Source organism: Lissotriton vulgaris, chromosome 9 (genome assembly GCF_964263255.1).
Source record: "Lissotriton vulgaris chromosome 9, aLisVul1.2, whole genome shotgun sequence".
Taxonomy (NCBI): Eukaryota; Metazoa; Chordata; class Amphibia; order Caudata; family Salamandridae; genus Lissotriton; species Lissotriton vulgaris.
Window position 1 is genome coordinate 343,218,449 of NC_141697.1, and position 24,168 is coordinate 343,242,616.

Here is a 24,168-nt window from a genome sequence, read left to right on the forward strand (position 1 = left end):
TTGGTGCAAGGAGGATACTTTACAGTGCGGAGGATGTGGGGTTCAGCAAATTCAGGATTTATGACAGGGGGTGACTGCTGCAATGAGTGTCAACTGTGGGAGCTTTGCTCCTTGACTGAGGAGGACAGACTCCCGGAGTCAAAGTTCTGGACCTATGAGGCATTAGCGCACTCACTGGAAATCCTGTTGGAGTGCAACCGCACCAGCCCCATAACCCATGACCTTCTACAGGTTCTGCTGACTTTTGGTAGTAGATGCAAAGTTATTTAATGGTCACATAGGTCTCTTGAGGCAATGTTTGCCACCTCTCTAACAAAGTGATGAATGTACTGGGAGTGTGTGATAGACCGGGAGCTGAGATACACAGAATGGGAACACATGTAGGCCCATTCACGTAAGGTTTCCAGGAACGCCAGATTTCGCTATACACCATTTAAATTACCTGCACACTACTTATTTTACACCCCACAGGTTGAACACCATTGTCATGACTGCCCATAAAGTATGTCCCCAATGTCACACAACAGACAGACTTCCTACAAATGACGTGAACATTCACCTTTGTGACTAGGTTTTGGCAGACAGTCTTGGCGGACTTGGAGATGGGGATGGCTCCTGTATTCACCATGAAGCCCTGCCTGTTGGGCACGTATCCCAGCCCACATTTCAGGAGGGTGCAGTCCAGGTCCATGGACCTAAGCCTGGTTCTGGCTGCTTGTTGAGCCATAGCAATGCACTGGAGGTATCCTGAGATACCCCCCACTGTCTTCCAAATTGAAGAACGCCACAAACATCCAATAGAAGATCACTAGAGAAAACTCACAAATACATTTGAAAGACCCACTGCATGACCCCATACTTTGGGGCCACAGATTGGAATCATGAATGAAGGCGCTACCTAGACGGAAAGCAGTCGTTAGCAAAGTGGCACTCATACTCCATCGCAACCCACACTCTGACACTGCAGGGCCAGGCATACGTTATTGTATTAGTGTTTCTTGTCTGGTTGCTACCACCAACTACGAACCCTGCTGAAACTATATCAATTGGAAAGATGTTTGTTTAGAAAGAAGGTTCAGCCGATTTATGTCACACTGCATATGCGATTTTGCTGCAAATTGCGCCCTGAGACATTCATGTATGTATTGTTTGACTACCACAAAAGAAACAAAAATATATATAATGTTTTTAATGGATTTGTTGACTTTGCCAGTGCCCCTGAGTGATGTTTACAGCTGTGTACACAGCAGTAAGCTAACACCTATTAGCAAAACTGGTTTGCTCTCTGATACGATGCCATCTAATGAGAGATTTCTGTCATGGCACTGTAAAATCTGTGCGAGCCTACTGGGGTCCTGCTAAGGCTGGACTGGCATTTCCCTGGAGAGATGGTGCCATTGAAATGCTACTTTTTCTGGGCCCAGGAGTTTTGATTGATGTCAGTCTGGTATGACTGAAACTGCCAAATTACCTTTCTGCAGCATTCCTAATCCATGATGTTTTACTACTGTATAGGGCCTGTGCGGCAAAGTGTGACAGTCCATGAAACTCATAAATAAATAAAAAGTGTTACTTAGAGGGTGTGTTTAAAAAAACAGCACAGAGAAGACTGCTTTAAATTAGAGTATAGCTGTCTGTCATATTCATTTAAAAGGTTATTATTATTATTATTATTATTATTATTATTATTATTATTATTATTATTACTACAGTATTATAGCAAAAAGAATATTTTTTACAGTTGGGTTAACCGACTTCCCATGATAACAATAGTCAGATTTGAAAAGACCACAAAAGACATAGGGGCTATTACCAAAGGTAAATGTACACATGGGTAAGTCTACACATGTAAAATTGCTTTTAAACTTTGTAGTAAATGTACTACTTTTGGCTATTCTTCATTTATGAGTGTAAATGCACTACAGAGTGTAGACTTAAGTCTCCGCCTCCTGAATTGAGGTAGTGGAGCCTAATTTTTCTCTCATATAGGCAGATATCTCTGCGGCCAGGGAGGAGATCTCCCTATAGTAAAGTATATAAAAATTATAAATTGTTTATTAAACTTGAAAAAGTTAGGTAAATATGTTTATGTTACATAACATTTTTAATCATTGGAATATGTTTATTTTAAATGTAGAGCCAAATAAAAAAATGTTGTCACATTAGTAACTTAATTTTGAATTAAACATGGACTTAATTTAAATATAGTAAATGTAAATAGTTTTTTACGGTTTATTAATATAAATACCCACTAAAAGTATTATATTTATTGATTATGCATTACAAGTTACTAAAATGTAAATCTAACAAAATCACAAAGAAAGGAGGAAGCACGAAGCACTAGAAGTTCATCCACTCCGCTTCCAAGAATAGAATCAAAATAATCAAGATTGGAACCCAAATACCCAATTACAATTCAGAAGTCGGAGAAAAAAGAATTTAGACACCCTCATCCACTAGTGTGTACCAGTGGCGTATATCACCACCACTGGTATATTCTAGTGGCATGATTAATTATCGGATACCCTGCCAAAACACGTGAAATGTACGAGTAGGTCAAACCTCCACCGGGAGGGAGCACTTCTGGATATACATTTGCTGGGATCTCTGATTATAATTAAAATTACCTCCAACTCCTAAATCTTTTCTTTAATGTACTGTGGGGGTTTGGGTACAGTTTAAAGCGAAGGGGAGTGTACATAGGGACCAACTAATGATCCTTTACATCTCACATACACAACAATTGTAGTCTACGTGTTTCAGCCATTGGAGTAATGTGGCTTTGTCAGGACAATTCAAAAACAAATCCCTTTTCTAGGTACCGGGCCTTGCCCAGGAATCTTATATCTCATATGGCAAGTCCATTCACTTATAGTTCATCACGGGTATTTTTCTGTTGGCCATACTCTAAGGACAAAAACAGAATAATTGAGATAACACATATCTGGCTCATCCATAGGACACTGCTTATCCTGACCCCTTGTACGTACCTCCATTGGTGCCTCATTTTTATCTTTAATGTTATTGCCACAACCAATAGTGAAGCAGATGTTTTGCTATGAGAACTCCCCAAGAACATAGTGCATTATACATAGAAAGTGCATCATGTATAGAAACCACAAATGGCTGGTATAGATGTGATCCATCCCAGGTATTGTTCCCGGGGGGGCTTTGGTTTTTCACTCTAAGTGAATTTCATTTAAAACATTTTTAGTCTATTCTTGTTTCATATATCTGGCTAGAAAGGAAGCAAATGGTGAGTTATGTCTACAGAGGCCATCCAAGTAACATGAGACATCGTACAGCGTGATTCATATTGGTCCGTTTAGTCTCAGGTGCTAATGCTTGTTTATAATCTAAAAGTCCCCTATGGTGAAAAACCAGTGGTGTGTATTGGCAGTCTAAAATCATATATACATCCTCAAGCACAGGTAAGCATGTGTTCTAGTAAGTCATATGTATTCTTCGATATTCTGCCACTACCTCATATCCCTACCATATTTACTACTAAAACATAGGCGTGGGTGGAAATAAGTATCAGAAAAGATAGGCAAGGGGAGGTGTAGCACTTTGTAGTATGTGAGAAATACAATTCCAGGTCGTCGATGGGCTCCTTAACATGTGACAGTCACTGGATAGATGGCATAGGCTTGCCGTGTGTGCAGTGGCAAGTTATATGAATTGCTCCAGACTAAGGGGCAGATGTACGACCTTTTTTTTTGCAGCCGCAAAAAAGGGTAATAACATGAACAAATGCTATTTTGCGAGTCCCTGACACACAAAATTGCATTTGCGACTCTCGCTATTAGGAAGGGGTGTCCCTTGCTAATAACGAGTCAACATTCTATGTATGAGTGTTTTGCGACCGCTTTTGCAGCCGCAAAACACTCGCAGTTTACCACCTACTTCAAATAGGTGGTAAACCCCTCGCAAAAGAGAAGGAGTCCCCAGCGGACCTCTTCCCCTTCGTGAGTATGTTGGATAATATTTTTTAAGAGCAGGCAGTGGTCCCAGAGACCATTGCCTGCCCTCAAACAATGAAACTGAAAAGTTTCATTTCCCTTTAAGGAAAAAGGGCTGCATTAAAAAAAACTGCTTTATTAAAAAGCAATCCCAGACATGACCCAGCAGGCCACCATTCCTGCGAGAGGCTCATTAATGTTAATGAGCCTCGCAATTTGCGACCCCATTGGGAATCGCAAACAGGGTGAAATACACTGTTGCACATCGAAAATTGTGCCTCACAAATTGTGACTCGCAAAAGAGACGCAATTTGAGATGCACAAGGTTCTTACAGAGCTCATTCTTAAAGCTTTAAAAATATCACTATCTGGGAGTATAGATCTGTTCTCCAGGATGAAAGAAATTCCTGTGTTTCTTGACCCTGTGGCATCTAACATCATCAAGAGATGGGCCAATACTACACCACTACCATTGGCAACGTTATTAATACTTCATCAAAGGTAGGGACTGGATTTGATTTCCTTGGACGATCAGCATAGCTATCCTGTTATTTAAGTTCAGCTTTACAACCCTTACCACATTCAGCAACAAGGCTGTCTTAAAAAGCTGTGCCCTAAAACATTACAGTGTCCTCATTGATAGTCCCCGAATGGTCTGGGGATGGGGAAACAGCACAACTGCTGAAGAGTCATTTGACAAAAGTACAGGAAGAGTGCCCGGGGTTTTCAAATGATACACATTCGTTTTAGGACCACCAGATTTCAGGTATTCTCTTATATACAATTAAGATCAAATACAGCACCCCCTTTTCATATAATCATGCATACTAACCGTGAAACATTTGGAAAGCAATGAAAATGTGTAGTTACGTTATGTTGCGCTATGTTATGATATTAGTGTTTTTATGGCATGCTAATCACCTGTGAGGATAGCCAGGCGCTCTGTGGCAGGTCTGTGAGACCAGCCCTGGAGGACTTACTCGAAAGGTTTGGGTTTTCAACTTCTTGAGAAAGTTAAGGAGAGGAGGTTCTAATGTGTTGTGGGAGGTTGATCCATGTTAAAGGGGCCAGCTATGAGAAGGTGCAGCCCCTGCTCTGCTTTTCTGTAAGCATGAGGTGTATGCTAATGTGATACCCGCAGGGTGGAGGTGTCTGGAATGTTGGTGAAACTGAATGCGGCTGTTCGGGTAGGCAGGGCTTGTGTTGTGGAGTTCTTTGTAGGTGTGGGTGAGTAGTTTGAAGTGTGCTTGCTTGTTTCTCAGGAGCTTGTGGACTTCCCTAAGGTATGGTGTGATGTGGGATTGGCCGTGGAGGTGAAGGGGTATACACCTGTTACAACGCATTTGTTACAACGCACTACCGTTACAACGCGACTTTTACAACGCATACCATTATAACGCATTGCGCTGGGGGGCGCTCTAGGATAGGGAATAAGTATAATTTACTATTCAACACCTTCCCTAGGGTCCACGGGGACTGGAGTTAGAATAGTAAATTATACTTACCACTATCCAGCACCTCAAAGCGCTATGCGTTGTTTTGGTATGCGTTGTAATGGTCGCGTTGTAACGGTAGGTAGTTGTAATAGTATGCGGAGTAACATGGTACATCCGGTGAAGGCCTAGCCTGGCTGCTGCTTTTTGGATGGTCTGCAGTCTTATTGTGAGCTGGCTGGTTATCCCTGCATAGAGGGTGTTACCATAGTCTAGTGTGCTGGAGATGAGGGTTTGGGTGATGTTTTCCTGGTGTTCTCTGGTAGTCATTTGAAGATTTATTTCTTGTATCCTTATAGTGTTGAAGCAGGACAAGACCACTGAGTTGACTTGGGTGTTCATATCCAGGTTATTTTCTGTGATGATTCAGAGGGTTCTCTCTTGCAAGCAAGGCAGGGGGTGGGTCCAAGGTCTGTGGACCACCAGGGAGAGTCCCATGGCAAGGCGTTGATAGAGTGAAATTCCTCATTTACAACTTAAACACATTTAACTGTGAAGTGCTGACTTCAATCTGGCAATAACATGTGCACCTTAAATGCAACATTTGTAGCACACAATCACTATTAGCCATTATTAGTAAATACTTCAGCTAACATATTGTAATGAATTGTTAGCTTAAATGCTGCAACCAATGTTTTGCTGAATTATATCCATGTGTGTTCCTTAGAGAGGAGTAGGAGTCCTTGCTGTAGAACTTAGGAAGTAGATTTTAGAGATGCTTGCTGACTTTGAGCCGAGAAGACCCCATCAGCTTCTGCTAAACTCCACTGCTTGAGTCTAAGGTTTCATGCCTAGGCATTTCTATCCTGTCATTAGAAACCATCATTTGGTTTTTGGAAGCTGACACCTTAGTATGCCTGCTTAAAATAAATACCATTTATGCTCAACCCTCATTAATTTAGATTAGGTATTTTCCTTAATGGAACACCGAGCGTATTCTGCATTTTATTTGTAATTCTTACCAATGCATTATTCTATCTTATATTAAAACGTCGACTTTTAAATTATTTGAACCTGTAATAATGATGATTCAAATTTAAATACTTACTGAGATAATGATTTATTTGAATTAATTTGATACAAAAATCCCTTTAAAATTATGCTAAATCTAATTATTGACATTTGTGATGCCTCAACTGGACTTCACTGTTCATGGTAATTGATGTAAATGATAGCTCCTTATCTCCTCTGCTTGTCGACTAACAAAAATCTTTATGAACAATGGTGGGGTTATTTGATGATTATAATAAACATTTGAGATACAAAAATCTACACTCTGGCAGCATCTTTCCTGCAGGTCACCCCTTCGGTGCTGTATGAGTTCAGTTTGAGGCAATTGGATTTCATGCAGTTGGCAGCTACTCTCCTGCATGAGGGAAACATGCTTCTGGTGTTGGGTGTTTTGCCTGAGAGGGACAGTATTAGTTGTGTGTCATCAGTGTAAATGAGGATATCTAGGTTGTGAGTTTGTATGACGTCTGCAAGTGGAGTCATGATCATCGATCTGGCCTGTGGTAAACTTTAGGCTGCTGCCTAATGCTCAGCACCAGGAGGCCCTTTTTGGGTAATGGTGCTCTTTATAAAACGTAGTAATATAAAATAACAATCTTATTTAACCAAAAAAAGCCGGGACATGGATGGAAAATCATCAAGCAATCCTTGGTGTCCTTCTTTAAGAAAGGTGTTGTAAACCCCAGCATTTCAGACTATAACCATTAATCTTGTATCTACCAATCTGCACATCCATTCCAAAATCAGAAGGTCCATCCTCGGTTTAACATGAGGCCTAGCTTTCTAATCCTCTGATGACTGCAATTGTGCACTGATGCAATCCTAGACCTCATGCAAATTGCAACTACCTGTTGGCTTTAGCAGGATCTGATACAGCTGGGTGGGTCAGTGAAACCCAGAGCTCAATAACTCCCACTCTTTGCAATCCACTCGATCATCGTGTATCAACTGCCTAAAGAGGAACCTATGTAGAATCCCTTCTGGTTGCACAGAGCCTATTGATGATGCAGATCTGTCTTCGGTCAGAATGTTGACCCAAGTCAGAGCTGGTTTTTCATCCCCATAGACCCACTCCTTCCAATTCAGAATTACTCTCGATAGAGGGTAAAGAGAAAGGAGACTCCATAACCAAGCCAACAGGAGGTGGGAGAATAACATAACTATTTGAAGTCTAATTTCCAGATTATTTAAAATTGAAAGTGTGACCAGCTGCCTAACTGCTCTCTACCGGATGTGTTTAGGTGATTCCTTAAGGGACCTATGTCCTGCATCAATGATGTCACAAGTGGAGGGACATTGACAGTATAGTGCTGGGAGTTTCCACAAGGTTGGAGATCACTCTGGTCGATCACCTTCGCACCCAGCCAGACAAACCTGATAATTAAAAAAAAATTTGAAAAGCTGCATTTTGAGGCAAAAATTGCCACAGACACCTGATATCTTTTAACACAGAAATAAAATTCCATTGAGATATACATACATGTATTGGCTCATGTTAAACCATTAATACATAAATCTGCATTGTACTGATCATAGATACAACCAGGGCAGCTCCAATAGCAAAACATAATATTCCAATTAATGTTCAATCTGTCTAACGTCTGATGAACAAACAGCTAACAAACATCTACGTGAAGGATTACCCTATTGAAGCACATTTGAACAGTGTCTACAGTGTTGATGAGGAATGCCCATTTTACCAGTGTTCACAGTGACGAGGCAATACACATGTTGCCTCCTTTTCAACAGTGACACAGCACTGTGCATATTTGCCAGCTCCCATACTGCTACCATAATACAATATTTACACCTTATTCCCTCTATTAGCATTCCCCAGCTAAGCTGTGTCAGCACTGCCAACTAAATGGGCTAATGGAAGCATGCATACAAATCGATCTCTATCCTGATATCATTCACATCAGTGACTGGGCCACTGCACCCATGTGTCCTTACATTCAATAGGAAGGCATTCAAGCAAATGAAAGCAATTCTTACAGAGCTGTCTCTCCATTTTCCTGGAAAAGTAGACGTGAATGTAGGTTGGCTTTTTAGGTATGGCATTAGCCAATACCTTTTTTGATTTTACTAAACAAATATGTAGTATATACATACTTAAAGGGGCATTCACCCATTGGTCTGTTGTTGTGTCATTTCAATGTTTCTTCTGCCCACAAAGCATACAGCATGGGGCAATGAGTCAGCCGACTTAAGCCTCTGGTTAACGCCTCTTCGAGTGACTGCATTTTGCTCTTTCCCAAGGAGCACATCCACACACAAGGAGTTCCCTTTAGTCCCAGTGTTGCCTGATGGTATTGTAGGACACATTTAAAGTGAGCACAGAGAATATTCCAGCTATATCAGGGCCTGTCTCCTTCAAATGTTGTTATGTATTCCTGTTGAAGTGGACTGCTGCTATTTCACAGGATTCCATGTTTTATTCCTGGACTCAGTTTCACCAGTGGTTCTTTGAAAACCTTGCCCAGGAAGAAAAACAATCTTTATGGTGTTTCATTTGCAGCACATGTTACAGTTGTATTTAAACATAGGTGGGGTGCAATCTGGGTCTTAGTTTACAATATTTTATACTGTGAAACCTCTTTCCTTCCTTCTCTCCATATTCTTTCTTCCCTTCTTTCTTTCCATTTCTCTTTACTTTTTTCTTTCCTTCCTTTTTCCTCTTTTTTTTCCTTCTTTTTTCCTTGCTGTCATTCATTCTTTCTTACCTTCTTACTTTCTTTTTTGGCTTTCCTTTTTTCTTTTATCGTTTTTGTCTTCTTTCCTCTCCTTAAATCTTTCTTTCCTTCTGTTTTTCACTCATTATTTTTTCCTTATTTCTTCCTTTATGCCTTCTTTCCGTCTTTCTTTTTTGCCTACTTTCTTTCTTCTTCTTTCTTTATTGCCTTCATTCCTTTTTCTTTCTGTCTTGTTTTTTTGCATCTTTATTTCTTGCCATTTTCCCTTATATTCTTTCCATCTTTTTTTGCCTTCTTTCTTTCCTTCTTTTTTACCTTCTTTCTTTCTTTCCTTTCCTTTCGTTCTTTTTCCTTTCTTTCTGTGCTTCTTTCTTTTTTGCCTTCTTTCCTTTGCTATTTCTTTTTGTCTGCTTTCCTTTGTTTTGCCTTCTTTCCTTTTTTCTTTCTTTTTGCCTTATTTCCTTCTTTCTTTCAGTTTTGCCTTCTTTCATTCTTTCATTTATTTTCTTTCTTTCTTTTTTACCTTTTTTATCTATCTTTTGTTCTTTCTCTTTTCTTCTTTTTCCTTGTTTCTTTCTTTATTTCGTCCTATCTTTCGTTCCTTATTTTCTTATATCTTTCCTTTTTGCCTGCTCCCCTCCTTCTCTCCTTTTTACCTTTCTTTGTTCCATTGTTGCCACCTTCCCTTTCTGCCTTCCTTTTTCCCTTCCTTCCTGTTTTGCCTGTTTTCCTTCTGTTTTGTCTGCCTTCCTTTCTTTTTTCCTTTCTTCCTTTTTTCCTTCCTTCCTTTCTCCCCTTCTTTCTTGCCTTCTTTCTCAAAGGTGAGGCTAGCAGCCAATGCCAGACAGATGACTTTTTTGTAGATCTGTGTTAGCCAAGACCTTTTGATTTTGTTGAAAGTATGTATAACATAGTTACTTATAGGGGTTTTCTGCCAGGTTACATCCATTAATCCAGCTATTGATGTACTTCATTAGGAGTTATGGCATGCTGCCCTTTCACAAGGAGCGCATCCACAAACTAGGTAGTTATCTTAAATGCCGGGTGTACCATAGTAGTGTGTTCTTTTCTGAGACCAGAAAAATACTTTTGCCTTTAGCCATTGTTTTATTAGATTTAATGAGGGCTGGACATCTTCCCGAACAATAAAGTTTCACAAAATCCATGACAAAACAAGAATTGTCAAAGGTCTGGCGTCCAAAGCCAGTTCTATTGGCTTTTTCCAATGCTTGTTTTTACATTCGCTGGTCTGCCATTCTTGCATTGCACCTCTTTTCTCTGTGACTAATCTTTTCTTTCTTTTTCACAACTGATTTTATTGGGTTTAGTAAGCCATTGCTTTGAATATTTCCAAGACTCTGAAAAGAAATAGATACCCCCATCGTCTTTGTTTTTGGCACAATGTATCGATCAGCTAATGAGAAGGGGAGGAATGGGTGCATTTAGGGAAGACCGACCTTGTGGACTGACTTTACACTCGCCTCTTTGCAGCCTCTCCATTCTGCCTCCAATGGGATCGTTCCCAGCTCGGATGGGAAACTGGAGACTTTTGAAAATGCAATGGCGGGTGCGGATAAAAGCGACCTCCAGGAAGAACCTGAGTCAAGCCACCTATCTCCCTGTTCAGTCCCAGGTGAGCCACCATCATGTAAAGGGATGGTAAGCAGTGGTACAGATTACTGCCTGCCAACATGCCTCACTACATGAACTGCAGGACAAGAGCCAAAGCCAGTAATAGCACAAGTTCATGTCAACCAAAAACAACATATGGCAATGACTGGGCAGAGGAGCAGATGCATTTATCACAGACTTACGGAGGATTGGGACACTACATCACTATAGTACTCTAGACAACACTACCAATCACATCCATACAGACGACTTGTACACCTAGAGGTGCTGCATGTGTTGTATAACTACTTTTTTATAAGATTGTAGTGAGTTAACGTGTAAATAAGAGTTGTGTCTGTAGTAGTGATTACCTAATTAATCCATGGTATATTCGTATGGGAATTGCATCTATTAGTAGATCAGAAAGGAGTGTAATTGACTATAGCAGAATTTTAGGGTAGACAGTAAATAATGATCTACTTGAAAATAACTTTCAGAGTATTGGTGCCATTGGATGATATCATCAGTGAGGTCATCAGTGATGTCATTTGAGGTCTCATTAATCACATCCTCAATAACATGATTTAGCATGTCATGGGTGAGGTCTTAAGCTGTGCATATCATGAATGTGAGTTATGGTTAGCTTAGCGAACCATAACTGGTAAATTTCAGTGACTTAATTTCAATCATTTTTTAAATCTTTGGTTTTCAGTGAATTTGTTATTGAATCATATTATGCATGAGGCTGTATCTTGCACTTCAACTTCTTTTTACAGCTAACCTCCATTGTGCACTGACCTCTGATGTGTATTGTGGGGGATTTGTCAAAGGCCCTGAGCACAATCTGCTGGCTCTAGCGCCAACCTACTGTGCAGAATAGGGGTTGGCCGAAGAGCCTGGCCAATCAGGCCCTGCAACCTCTGCTCCGAAAGGCCATAGTCCAGGTGCTATGCCTAACATAGCTCAAGAAGCTAACTCCCACAGCACACAGCCTTCTGCAGTGCACAGGGGCGCTTGAGCGCATGTCAGGGCCTGTCTACAACTACCGCATTGTAGTGCAAAAGCCCAAGTGCAGCTTTGATTAACTAAGCACATCTATAGTGCACCTTTGTCTTCTCGTTTTTTGCTGGATTCTAGACTCTGTGCAGTTTAGGATTCACACGTGTGGCACATGATTCAGGAATCCCACTTTGTAGGAAATTACCATGTTTAGTGTTTTTTACCCCTCAATTTCTTGGCTATCAGTTTAGGTGGCATTGAATGCACTTCACCCTTGTTAAACAGGAGCAAAGTGCCTGTGCTCCCCTTTAAATATGGTTACATTGGCTTATTTCTGATTCACATATTAAACTTACCTACACGTTACTAGTGAATGTTGGAGAAAATGCACTCGGGGCCTGAAAGTTAAATCCCAAATGTGGACTGTAGCACCTATTGTGGCATCCACAGAGTGGGCCTGTAAAACATGACTTAAGATATACCAAGTGTAGTCTGACTACAGCAACCTAAAAACTTCTGTTGATCCTGTCAAATTAACTTTTTCCCACAGGCATATCAGTAAATTACCCCTATGTATGCCCTGTTGCCCACAAGGTAGGATGTCTGATATTTAAAATAGACAAAAATCAAGAATCCCTTTTCCTTGTTTTTATGAGGAGAAAATCTCAAAAGATCTTTAGTTATAAGGCTATTATATTGGAATCCAATATATTGGGTAAAGTGTAGAGTCTCAAACAGATTAACAAATTTAAATTCGTACAGTATCTAAATCACAGATTATGGTCAACAGGATACATTGAGGGCAGAGAAACAAAGGAATAGATTGTATCTCTTATTTTATTTGTTTATCTTTTTGAATTATATTGATAAAAACATCATCATATTTAAAAAATAAATTCTCAGCTTTGCCTGCCTTTATGTAGCTGCTTTTGAAGAACAACACATTTTCAATGAAGTAGCCCCATTTTTTGAAAATGTAAAAATGTGGTCCCGCTTTATTGACAATGTATTTTTTATATGGAGAGGGAGTGAAGATGATCTGATAGCCTTCAAACAATAGATTAATCTTGGTGATAATAATTTAAAATTTACATCCTCTTACAGCAATCAAAGTTGTGATTTCTTAGAAATAAAAATAAAAGATGTAGATGGGACTTTACAAGTTGAGTTATTTACTAAACCCACTGACCGCAGCACTATGTTGCACTTTGAAAGTTACCATCCAGCCAGCCCAAAAAAATAATATACCCTTTGGCCAATTCCCAAGAGTAAGACGAAATTGCAGAGACAGACAGGAATTTGAGAAACATGCAAAAGTCCTAACGAAAAAATTCACAGAGAGAGCTTACCCCAAAATAATGGTTAAAAAAGCGTAGAAAAGAGCCAAGTACTATAACAGAGAAAGCTTATTTGAACCAAAACAGCCAGGAAATGTTAAGGATAATCAATTAGTTTGTGTGACCAACTTCTCCAATATCAGTAATAAGGCCAAGAACCTGATTAACAGAAATTGGAATTTACTCAATAATGCGAATTCAGTCTCCTTACCAAGGCCCATATTCGCATGTAGATGCAACAAGACAAAAAGAAATTGCTTGGTGCACACATACCCAGACAAGGGGAATAGGAATAACCTAGGAACTCTAGATGGAAAAATTCCTGTAGGTAATTATCCCTATGGCTCTTGTAAAAACTGCAACATGATAATAAAGGGGCCCACAGCTACATATAATGGGATAAGCCACAATCAGCAGAACCTAGTGAACTGTAGGACACAGAATGTCATTTATATGATAACATGCCCCTGTGACAAGGCATACATTGGGGAGACATCAAGAGAAATCCGGTAACGGTTGAATGAGCACAAATCAGCCATCTGTACAAAGCGCCCCAAAGCACCCTTAGTTGAACATTGGGAAACAGCAAAACACAAGATAGAGGAACTACAGTGGAACATTGTAGAAACAGTTAGATTAAATAACAGAGGTGGCGACTTGAATATAAAGCGCAAGAAAAGGGAACAATGTATATGTCTAAATTTGACACATATAGAAGCGGCCTTTACAGCAGAGAAGAATGGGAAAGAATAATATAATACAATATGAACTGAGAACACTTGGATAGATCCGTAGCAAAATTAACACCATTCAAGTATTGTATACTTTACAAACAGCATAAAACTTCAAGATGGCTGCCATAATTTCATTAGTTTAGTACAATACATACATAGCACCTCTCAAGCAAACTGCAGAGATAAAATTGGAAATAAATAAGAACTTGAGCGTCAAGAAATCATGTATGAATAAAAAAGGTTTATTACAATTTTTTACCATAGTGAACTTCGTCCTTAGGGACAAAACAAACATAAAAAGTACATATCGGGAACATTTCAATATAGCTATTCAATTGATGAAAGATAAAAAATACTGAAGAAGACGGGTACTTCAATTTGGGAATGCAAAAAGTAATACTAAAGTTGAAAGATCAAATCTGCGGCTGGAATAGACACTTTAAGATGGCCGCCATAATATCGGTAGGCAAATTTAACCGACCAAATGCAATTCTTTAGTTTACGAACGATCAGCACAAGCCCAACAAAAACTTAGAGAAGAAATTATAAATAACCCGGGGCAGAAAAACTTAAATTTAAAAACAAACAGGCCGATCTTATAGTTAAAATTGAAATTCCAAGATGGCCACCACGAAACAATAGTAACCAAACACGAGGAAATAAAATAGAGGAAGACCCATAGAGGCGAAAGTTCGGGATTTATGATACCAGCCGATCTATGTCAATTCTTAAGATTTTGAGCTCATAAGGGGCCATTAGATTAGGACGAACCATGCAGAGGCCACACAAATAAAAGTCGAGCCACATGAACACGACATGGCTAAAAGGAATCGTCCGAAAAGTATATGCAAAAATAGTTTAAATGCTGAAAATAAACTGTTTAAGAAAGGGCCCACATTAATATTATGAAAAATGTTCACATGAAAGGGAAACAATATAGTTGAAACCGTAATAGCCATATTTATTATCAACCGGTCAAACGTTTTAAGATGGCCGCCATGAGACCGAAAGAATAAGGCTCGACTCCCTAGAGAAAGCCACGGATGTTCCCAATTAGAAGTCAATTAAACAATTAAGGGGCGTATAAAAGAAGGGCAACAGGAGAGGTAAAACCAGTTGCAGCCAGAGAAGTGAACAGGACGGTCCGTGGAGAACTCCTCAGTGCGAAAATTGACAAGCAAGTCAGGAGGTGGGGAAGGCCACTAGAAATATAAGTAGAGAGAGTTTCTGTATAGACTACTCAACAGATGATTTGTTTATTTTTAGACTGGTGTGAGGAGTCTTGAAAATAGCAATACTCTAATGTGTGATGAGGCACATTAAAAGACAAGACCTTCTACCTTAAAGGTAAGGGAAGGGGCAGGTGCTAACAGAGGGATTGAGAAACAAGTGCTAAATAGTGAGATAGGATAACATTACTTGTTTACTCCCTGCAGTTGAACCAAGGGTGAGACGGCCGTCCTGTACAAAACCTCACATTAATATTGAGGTAAGATGGTATAAATTCGAAAGACAGGTCAAGAGTAAAACCAAGACCCATGGCTAAAAAAAAATGATATTATATTTTTAGGGAAGAATACCAAATTAAATGATGGAAGGAAGTGTTTTCTGACGAACATCTAGCCTTAATTTTAGGTACCAGTTTTTTGCAAATCTATCATCACAACAATGATGGCAAACTAAATATATAGTTGCATTAATATAAGCTATGTAATCCATTTATTTTTGACAGTTGGCGATAGCTTACACCAACCTATCAGGAAGCAAATTTACAATACTTACTTTAAGAATAAATAAACCTAAAATTCATTTTAAGGTAGTAATATTTAACTGATTGGTAAAATCTAATCTATTTGCATGACCAGTAAGACCCAAAAATAAACCAGCGGTTTCTTACGTTTCCAGTTATTTCTCGTGAAAATTCAAAGTTTCGAGCTGGGGAGAATCTACTAATAGCAAGAAGAAAATGTGCAGCAGTCTGTGGGGAAAGTGTATACACCCAAGATTCCGGATTTTAAGGTATTAATAACAGACCTTGATTCAACACCAAATTGATAGGAGGTTGAACAATTGCTTCTTGAAAATTATCTAATTAATCCCCTTCGTGTTTTAGAAAGCTCTGATGAGAAAACTTGAATAACTGCAACAACCTACAAAGCCGATTGAATAAAGCTGAAAGTAATTAACTAATCTAGGTATGTCTTTATACATTTTATAAAAAGGAGAGATAGACCTAAAAAATGCAGCAGATGTATAAAATAAATAGTAACATGTAACAGGGGCAGACGGTTCTTTTCTGCAAGCTTAAAAAAGGAATGTGTAGAACCAAAGAGCCAGTCCAGTAGTGTCTATAACAAATGTGTTATATTCTTTTTGATTTAGATTGTTTTTAAACATGAAAAAAGTGTCCTGAAGAAGGTGACGATTTCTTTCACCGAAACGCCGCGTCGACAACATTTTTTTCTTCTTATGAATTGTTTTATGATGTAATTTTTTTTTAATAAATATGATGATGCTTTTATCAATATAATTCAAAAAGATAAACAAATAAAATAAGAGACTTTTTGCTGCTGCCTGAACCAGGAATTACCTTCACGCCTCGCGGAACCCGCTTCGCGGGTCCCGCATCGTCGGAGCTGCCGGCACCGGACCTGGGATTCAGTGCTGGGGAAATTGATTGGGCTGCAGGGCTGCGAGCGCAGGGAACCGGGACTCGATCTCCCAGGAGTCCCGGCAACCCCGAGGCCGACACACCTGGCCCGCTCTCCCTGACCGCCCCGCCCCACCTTTACTACTTTAAGAACTCTGCCTGTTATTTGGCGCGTGGGACGCTATTGAGACTTTTTGCTGCTGCCTGAACCAGGAATTACCTTCACGCCTCGCAGAACCCGCTTCGCGAGTCCCGCATCGTCGGAGCTGCCTGCACCGGGCCTGGGATTCAGCGCTGGGTGATTGATTGGGCTGCAGGGCTGCGAGCGCAGGGAACCGGGACTCGATCTCCCAGAAGTCCCGGCAACCCCGAGGCCGACACACCTGGCCCGCTCTCCCTGACCGCCCCGCCCCACCCTTACTTCTACGTCCTCACGTATTTAGGTAACAGTGAACCACGCTGCGCGGGAGCGCGCGGGGCTAAGCCTGGGCAAAGGGTGGGCCCTCTGTGGCCCTCAGAGGCCCGAGGAGACTGGACTGGGCCTGAACCCCTGGTTGTTTATCACTACGTTGAGCACATTCCGAGTAAGTCTACTCTGGTCCATCTTAACCGGTGTTCTAAATCACTTATAAATGTCATTGCTAGTGCTAAGCTCAGACACTGTAATGTCAGACAGGACTGGGGGTTTGCTCAACGGAACTCTGGACAATTATTTTACTAAGACTGCCGCTGATGTACCTAAGGAAATTACTCTAGCTGAATGGCGAGCGGAACGCCGTCGTTCCGTAGAAAGCATGAAGAATAGGTCATTGATTGAGTCACCCCTGCCAGTTGCTCCCATTATTGAAGGGAGCCTAAACGGCAATGATAGCATAGTTTTATCGGACAGCGTGCCTCCTGTATTTAGAGATTGCACGCCGACATCCAGTACCTGCCCTAATAAAACTGTGATTGGTTCCTTGCCTACTAATCTGACTAGTACTTCCACTGTAATTGAGGCACTTATTACTCCTTCACCTATACCATGTAAAATTATACAAAATAGGGCTAAGAAAATTCCGCCGAATAGAAATTACGGCCCTCCCCCTAACAAAAAAAGGTGGAAAAGGGGGGAACCACATAAACAAAAGTTGAGTCACTCCGACTTTGGCATTAAGGTAAAGACTATCACTGGGAGTGACTAGGCCCCAATAGTTGCTCCTGAAGAAATCGTCCCAATGCCAGCATCTTCACCCCCCACACATATAGATAGGGAGGTCAGGATTGATATTCCTCTAGCTGACACTGTGCCGCAAGTAGTACATAATAATGCTACACTGGATGGCATTGAGTGTATAATTAGGAGCTATTCCCTAGCAATCTTAGAGAGATTAAATAAGGTGGAAGAAAGACTAGGGAAAATAGAGCGGGAACTGGGAAAAAAGGAAGTCCCTATAAAGGCTGGAGCAACCAACGCTGCGCTAACTATCACACTGCCTACCCAACCTATTACATCTGCCCCAACCCTGAATTGAACATGACTCCAGCTACCCCGAAACCCCCCCATAATAAAAATAATAAGCAACACAATCCTCAGGCTACATTGTTGATAAACAAACCCGACCCGATTCCTGCTACCTCTGTTAGCAGATCACCTAAGGGCCTGGGTAATACATCCCTGGGGATACCAACAAGGGAGGGGGGAAGTATCAGGCATACTCGGGGGACACAAAATAGGGCCCCCCTTCCAGAACTTCCACCTGAAGCAGTGCCCTTCGTGGTAGTTCTTACAGGGGTGCCTGAGCTGGAAGAGAACAGATGGGAGAGATTCGCCCAGCTGAAGAATAAAATCATGCATTGGCTGAGTTTATACAGGCCAATTGCAAGTAATATTAGCGGCGAAATTGTACATGTCCGCCGCCTTCAGTGGTTGGGGGGTAGACCCAAGGATATTGAGGGCGATGTGGTGGTAGTGAATTTTAGAGACCAAAATGCTGTTCATTTTATATTAAATTGGCCCCCAGGGAATGCTAACAACCGCATCATTCCCCGACCATTGACGTATTTTTATCCAAGATCCGTGGTGTTCCCACCACAGCACCAACTCCCTCAACACCCGCAAATACAAGCCTACTCTAATACTTACCCTCCAATCATACAGAATGTCAGGAACCCTCCATATGTGCCTTTTTCTGTACCGGTTCCTGATCCCTACGGGTGGAATTTTGTACCTTCAAGGTTCAATACAACCGCCAATAGGAGAATGGACCTTTTAAAACCATTTACGCCATTGGAGACTACAAATAGGTTCGAGATATTTAATGGGTTGGATGATTGCGATTGAAGTTTTTTGTGTTTAGGGGTTGAAGGAAGTGGAATACATACCTTCAGTATGGAGGGCACTGATAACGGAGCTGATGTGATGGGGATTCCTAGAGACAACACTTTAACTACTGTAACACGCCTAAGTAGCCCGTCGGGAAGAAATGAAGCCGAAGCCCCGAGATTGCTTGATAATATACAGAGGTCCATGGGGTGCAATGACCCCTCGGGTTCTATTACTCTTTATGGGAAAGCTTGCTCACAATATAATCAGGCCCATTTGGAACCCCTTAATGACTCTGAGTCGCAGGAATTCCCGGGTCACTGTCATGATCATGTCACTGGACTTATCTTAGGTTGCCCGGCGAATGGAGATGAGGGATTGGGGGTACACCCGGATTCAAGCATTGCCCAAAACGATAGTTCATCCCCCATGGCACCATGGATGGCACCTACCAACCCCTTGTCTTTAGTTGAACCACTGAATAGGTTCCCGCACCTTCCACCTATGGGAATACATATTGCTGGGGAAACAAGTATTCCAGGAAAAGGATATAAGTTAATGAGTTGGAATATCGCAGGGTGGGGTAATAAGGCGGACCGACTTGGCTGGTCGGATTTTGTTACTAAGTTTGATATTCTTTGTCTCCAGGAGACATGGTGTACTGAAGATATCCTTCTGGATGGCTATGTTGCTTATAACTGTCCGGCCTCGAGTTCCAATATGGGTAGAGCCAGAGGTGGGTAAGCATGGGCGAATTTTGCGGATCTCGCGTTCGCGGATTTTGCGGATTTGCGAACTCGCAATCCGCAAAATCCGCGAATTCTCACGAATTTGCAGATTTTTTTTAAGTTCGCATGGGTTTCTGCAAGTTCGCGAGGGTTTTGTACAATTTCGCAAATTGCGAAATTGTACAAAACGCGTGCGAACTTGCAGCAACCCGTGCAAACACAATAATAAAGAAGCTCCTGGTCACAGGAACAGCACGGGGATTGCGCTCATGAAAGTCAAGGATGCAAAGGCCTCTACCCAGCATCACAGCTGACTTTCCACGGTAGATTTGGGAAGAGGCACACCTGTCCAGCCTCGAAGACGCTCATGATTGTTTTTGGGCTAATGAATGAGTCACTGAATTTGAGCATCAACTAGTTCGAGCGACCATGTGTGTGTTACTATGCAATCGCCCCGAAGGGCGCAGGGGTCCCTTGAGTGAGCTGCCCATCATAGTGGGTGAATGGCGGGAAAACGGTGCAAACCGCGAGTGTGTGCGCGGGGCCAAACGTGCGGGGCTTCCATGCGAGTTCACATGCCTCTTGTGTGCATAAAAGGTCAGAGAAAGATCAGTTCAGCAGATGAAGAGAAAAAGCTCCTGGTCACAGGAACAGCACGGGTATTGCGCTCGTGAAAGTCAAGGATGCAAAAGCCTCTATCCAGCACCACAGCTGATTTTCCACTGTAGATTTGGGAAGAAGGCACACCTGCCTCGACGACGAATGAGTCACAGGAAGGGTCACAGGAAGGGCATGTTGTAAATATTTTAGGATGGCGCCGGCAAGCTGCCAGCGCCATCCTAAAATACTTACTAAATTAGCTTCAACAAGAAGCTCTAATAGATAAAATAAAGCAGGTGCGAGCACCTGCTTTATTTTATCTATTAGAGCTTCCTGTTGAAGCTAACTTAGTAACTATTTTAGGATGGCGCTGGAAGCTTGCCGGCGACATCCTAAAATAGTTACAACAGGCCAGGCTTGAACTTTTGCCCCCGGAAAAATCCGCCGCTCGCGGATTTGAGGATTTTCGGTAAATTCGCGGGAGTTCGCGGATTGCGAATTTACCAAAAATCCGCAAAATCCGCGAGCGGAACGGATTTTCCGCCCATGCTTAGAGGTGGGCTGGTGATTCTATTGTCAGTGAGTATCCCGGTGCGAGTTAAAACTCACATGATAGTTGGTTCACACTCACAGGTATTATGGTTGCAGCACAACGGTGGCCGGAATGTTTTATTAATCAACCATTATAATAATGAGTTTAACCATTCCAGTTCTTTAGTGGTCGATGAACTTGATGCAGCAGTCGACAATTTGTGTGGGCAAACCTGTGTTCCCTTTGATATTTTGTGGGGAGGAGATTTTAATATTCATATGTGTCCTTATACTTTTTTGAGGGTGTGTGGTTTTGGAGGGGAGGATGGGGAGGACCAGGCTCATTTCCTACATACGACCTATGGTGATTCACTTAATACTCTACTGCTTAAATTGGATTTGCTGATATTGTCGCCCAAGAAAGATAACGAGGGCAATTTGGTACCAACCTTTGTGGGAAGGAACTCTGCCACTATCAAAGATTACCTTATAGCCTCTGCAAGTATAAACACCTTGTGTAGCACCCCGGAAGTACTAGACCTGGCTCTTAGTGATCATAATTGCCTTACAATGCATCTGTTTATGTGGGGGGAGAAGGCTGGTGTCTCTCATGGAACAGTGGTGTATCTAATCCGCATAGACCGAATGGTCCTAGGATTAAATGGAGGAGGCATAATGAGGAACAGCTGTTGGTTAAAATCGTGTCTGCATGCCTCCAGGAGGTGGAATGTTGTCTCGAGCCCAATACAGACCTGACAGGTATATTAGTTGGGTTTGACACAATTAACGTGATTACGAAAAAGATCCTGACTAGTAACAAGGCAAAGGGACTAGGGGCTCCTAGAGGGTGGTTTAACAGGGCATGTACAAAATCTTTACAAAATTTAAAAAATGCCCTTGCTCGCAAACCCAGGGACAGGGATGCGGTCAGTTCCCTAAGACGCACTTACAAATTGCACCTGAATCTAAGGAAACAGGAATTAAGGGAGGAAGCTTGGGACAATATGTCCAAGGCCGTGGAACTTCAGGACACCAAGTTATTTTGGAATACTGTTAATAGCCCATTCCTACATAATGAGGTATACCCGGTACTCTCTGCCCAAGTAAGCGAGGAAAATTGGGTATCCCACTTTTCTAGTATATTTAACCCAGGTGGTACACCCCTAGAGAGAGACACAGTTGTTGACTCTGGTCCCCCGACACCGCTTAACATTACAATCGTCGAGGTGGATAATGCCATCCGGTGTAGTAAGGGAGGGAAGGCACCTGGCCCTGATGGGGTCCCTATCGACCTATACAAAGCAGATGTATTGCTATGGAGCCCCCTGCTGACCAAGGTCTTTAACGCTGTTGCTATGGTCTCTGCTCAACAGACCTGGGGAGAGTCGGCTATTATCCCTATTTATAAAAAGGGAGATAGGGGCGAGGCTAAGAACTATCGCCCTATTTCTCTCCTCGACTCCTCCATGAAAATAATGAGCAGGGTGTTACTGATCCGCCTGGAGGAATGGGTTGAAGACAATGGCATCCTTGCGGACTCCCAGTTTGGATTCCGCAAGGGGCTAGGCACTATAGAACAGTGCATCAACCTAGACCTTATTATAGGCAAGTATACGCGTGCCAAACAGGGTTCGCTGTTCCTCTGTTTTGCGGACCTTTCAAGTGCATTCAACTTGGTTGACCATGGTTTACTATGGACAACCTTATTGAATATGGGGGCCCCACCCGAAATTATTCATTTTTTGGCACGTTTGTATAGTAATCTGTCTGCTAAGATCCGTTTTGGGCAAATGGGTGAATGTACCTCCAGTATCCGAGTAGGATCCGGCATTAGACAAGGATGTGTTCTCGCCCCCCTTCTTTTCTCTCTTTTCATTAACGCCATAGAGTCGGAACTGCGTTTAGTTAGTGCCGATGCCCCGTCCGCTGATGGTTTATCAATCCGGGTACTGCTCTACGCGGACGACACGGTCCTCTTATCCAGAACCCCTGTCGGGCTGCAGAGACTCATGGATACATTTTGGGATTTTATCAATGGGAGAAAACTTAAGATTAACAATTCAAAAACTTTTATCTTGGCTTGTGGACAGAAAGTTAAAAACTTAAGATCATTTTCGTTTAAGGATCAAACGATCCAAGTGGTTGACAAATTTTGTTATCTATGCATTACTTTTAATAGCGGGGGTATATGGTCTCATGAGATGACCAACGTCAGGGCAAAAATGGGCAAATGTGCATTCGGTATTTTTAAATTTGCATCTAAGTTGGGCTCAAGGCGCATATACGATATGTTGTACATATATCGCCATAGATGTGTAGCTCTGGCCCTTTATGGTTCAGGGGTATGGGGACACTGTAATCATAACTTGCTCCAAGTGGAAGAAAATAAATTCATTAGGAAACTCCTCTGTTTACCATCCTCAGCCTCTACCAGTTTGATCCACCAGGAGGTTGGTTTGGAGCATCTATCAGATCTTATTGGCCTCAGACCCCTACTGGTATGGAGGTCTATCTGGCTTAAAGAACAAACCAGTTTTACGAGGAAAATCATTATTGACTGTCTCCACTTGGACAAGTGTAACCTGATTCCCTGGCTCAATTATATTTTTTCTTCATTCAAAGATGTTTTTAAGCTGAATGTCCGTGTAAACCCTTCCAGTGCCTCGGACATCCCAAAAAAAGAGCTAAAACACGTGTATATGAGGGCTAAGGCACAAAAGCGGAGTGCTGCCACCAGCCAGTACTCTACACACCGTTTTTACAATACATATAACCTGGCTGAATCTGGTTTTGCAAAATATCTAAAAATGGTGACTATACGCTCACACCAGTATGTTCTTACTCGACTACGAATGGGGACTGTCCACATGCTTGTAGCTTGTCCGCACATCAAGTTACATACTGTAGCCCCATGCCCGTGTGATGGGACCTCAAAGCAGAGCACTGAGCTCTTTCTATTGATTTGCCCTTATTACCTACAATTTCATATTATCTATCTGAAACCACTTTTTAAAAAATATAAGGTACTCTCTATGAAATCAGCCGTGAGCCTTTTATTTGCACTTGATGAACCTGATGTGTGCTTTTTTACTGCTGTATATATTTTAAAATCTGTATCCGTCAGGAAAAGTATGTCTTTTGTAACTTAAAAATGTAATTTGTTAACTGTAAGCTATGTGATGTACTGTATGCACTTTTATGATTATTTTTTAAAAATGATCGAATAAAGTTTTTGAATTGAATTGAATTGAAGAGATACAATCTATTCCTTTGTTTCTCTGCCCTCATTGTATCCTGTTGACCATAATCTGTGATTTAGATACTGTACGAATGTAAATTTGTTAATCTGTTTGAGACTCTACGCTTTACCCAATATATTGGATACCAATATAATAGCCTTATAACTAAAGATCTTTTGAGATTTTCTCCTCATAAAAACAAGGAAAATGGATTCTTGATTTTTGTATAATACAAACCCATTCCCTTTTTCTTAAAAGGGTTCCTCCCAATATTT

At 41.4% G+C, this 24,168-nt stretch overlaps 1 protein-coding gene across 2 annotated transcripts in view; it reads left to right on the forward strand.

The window, feature by feature from the left end:
- LOC147690098 (sodium/potassium/calcium exchanger 4-like) overlaps nucleotides 1-24,168 on the forward strand; it is a 558,445-nt gene that overhangs the window by 464,700 nt on the left and 69,577 nt on the right. For both annotated transcript variants that reach the window (XM_086937689.1, XM_086937688.1), the window contains exon 12: nucleotides 10,651-10,792. In XM_086937689.1, coding sequence (XP_086793815.1) covers nucleotides 10,651-10,792 — 142 coding nt within the window. The remainder of the gene's footprint in view (nucleotides 1-10,650; nucleotides 10,793-24,168) is intronic.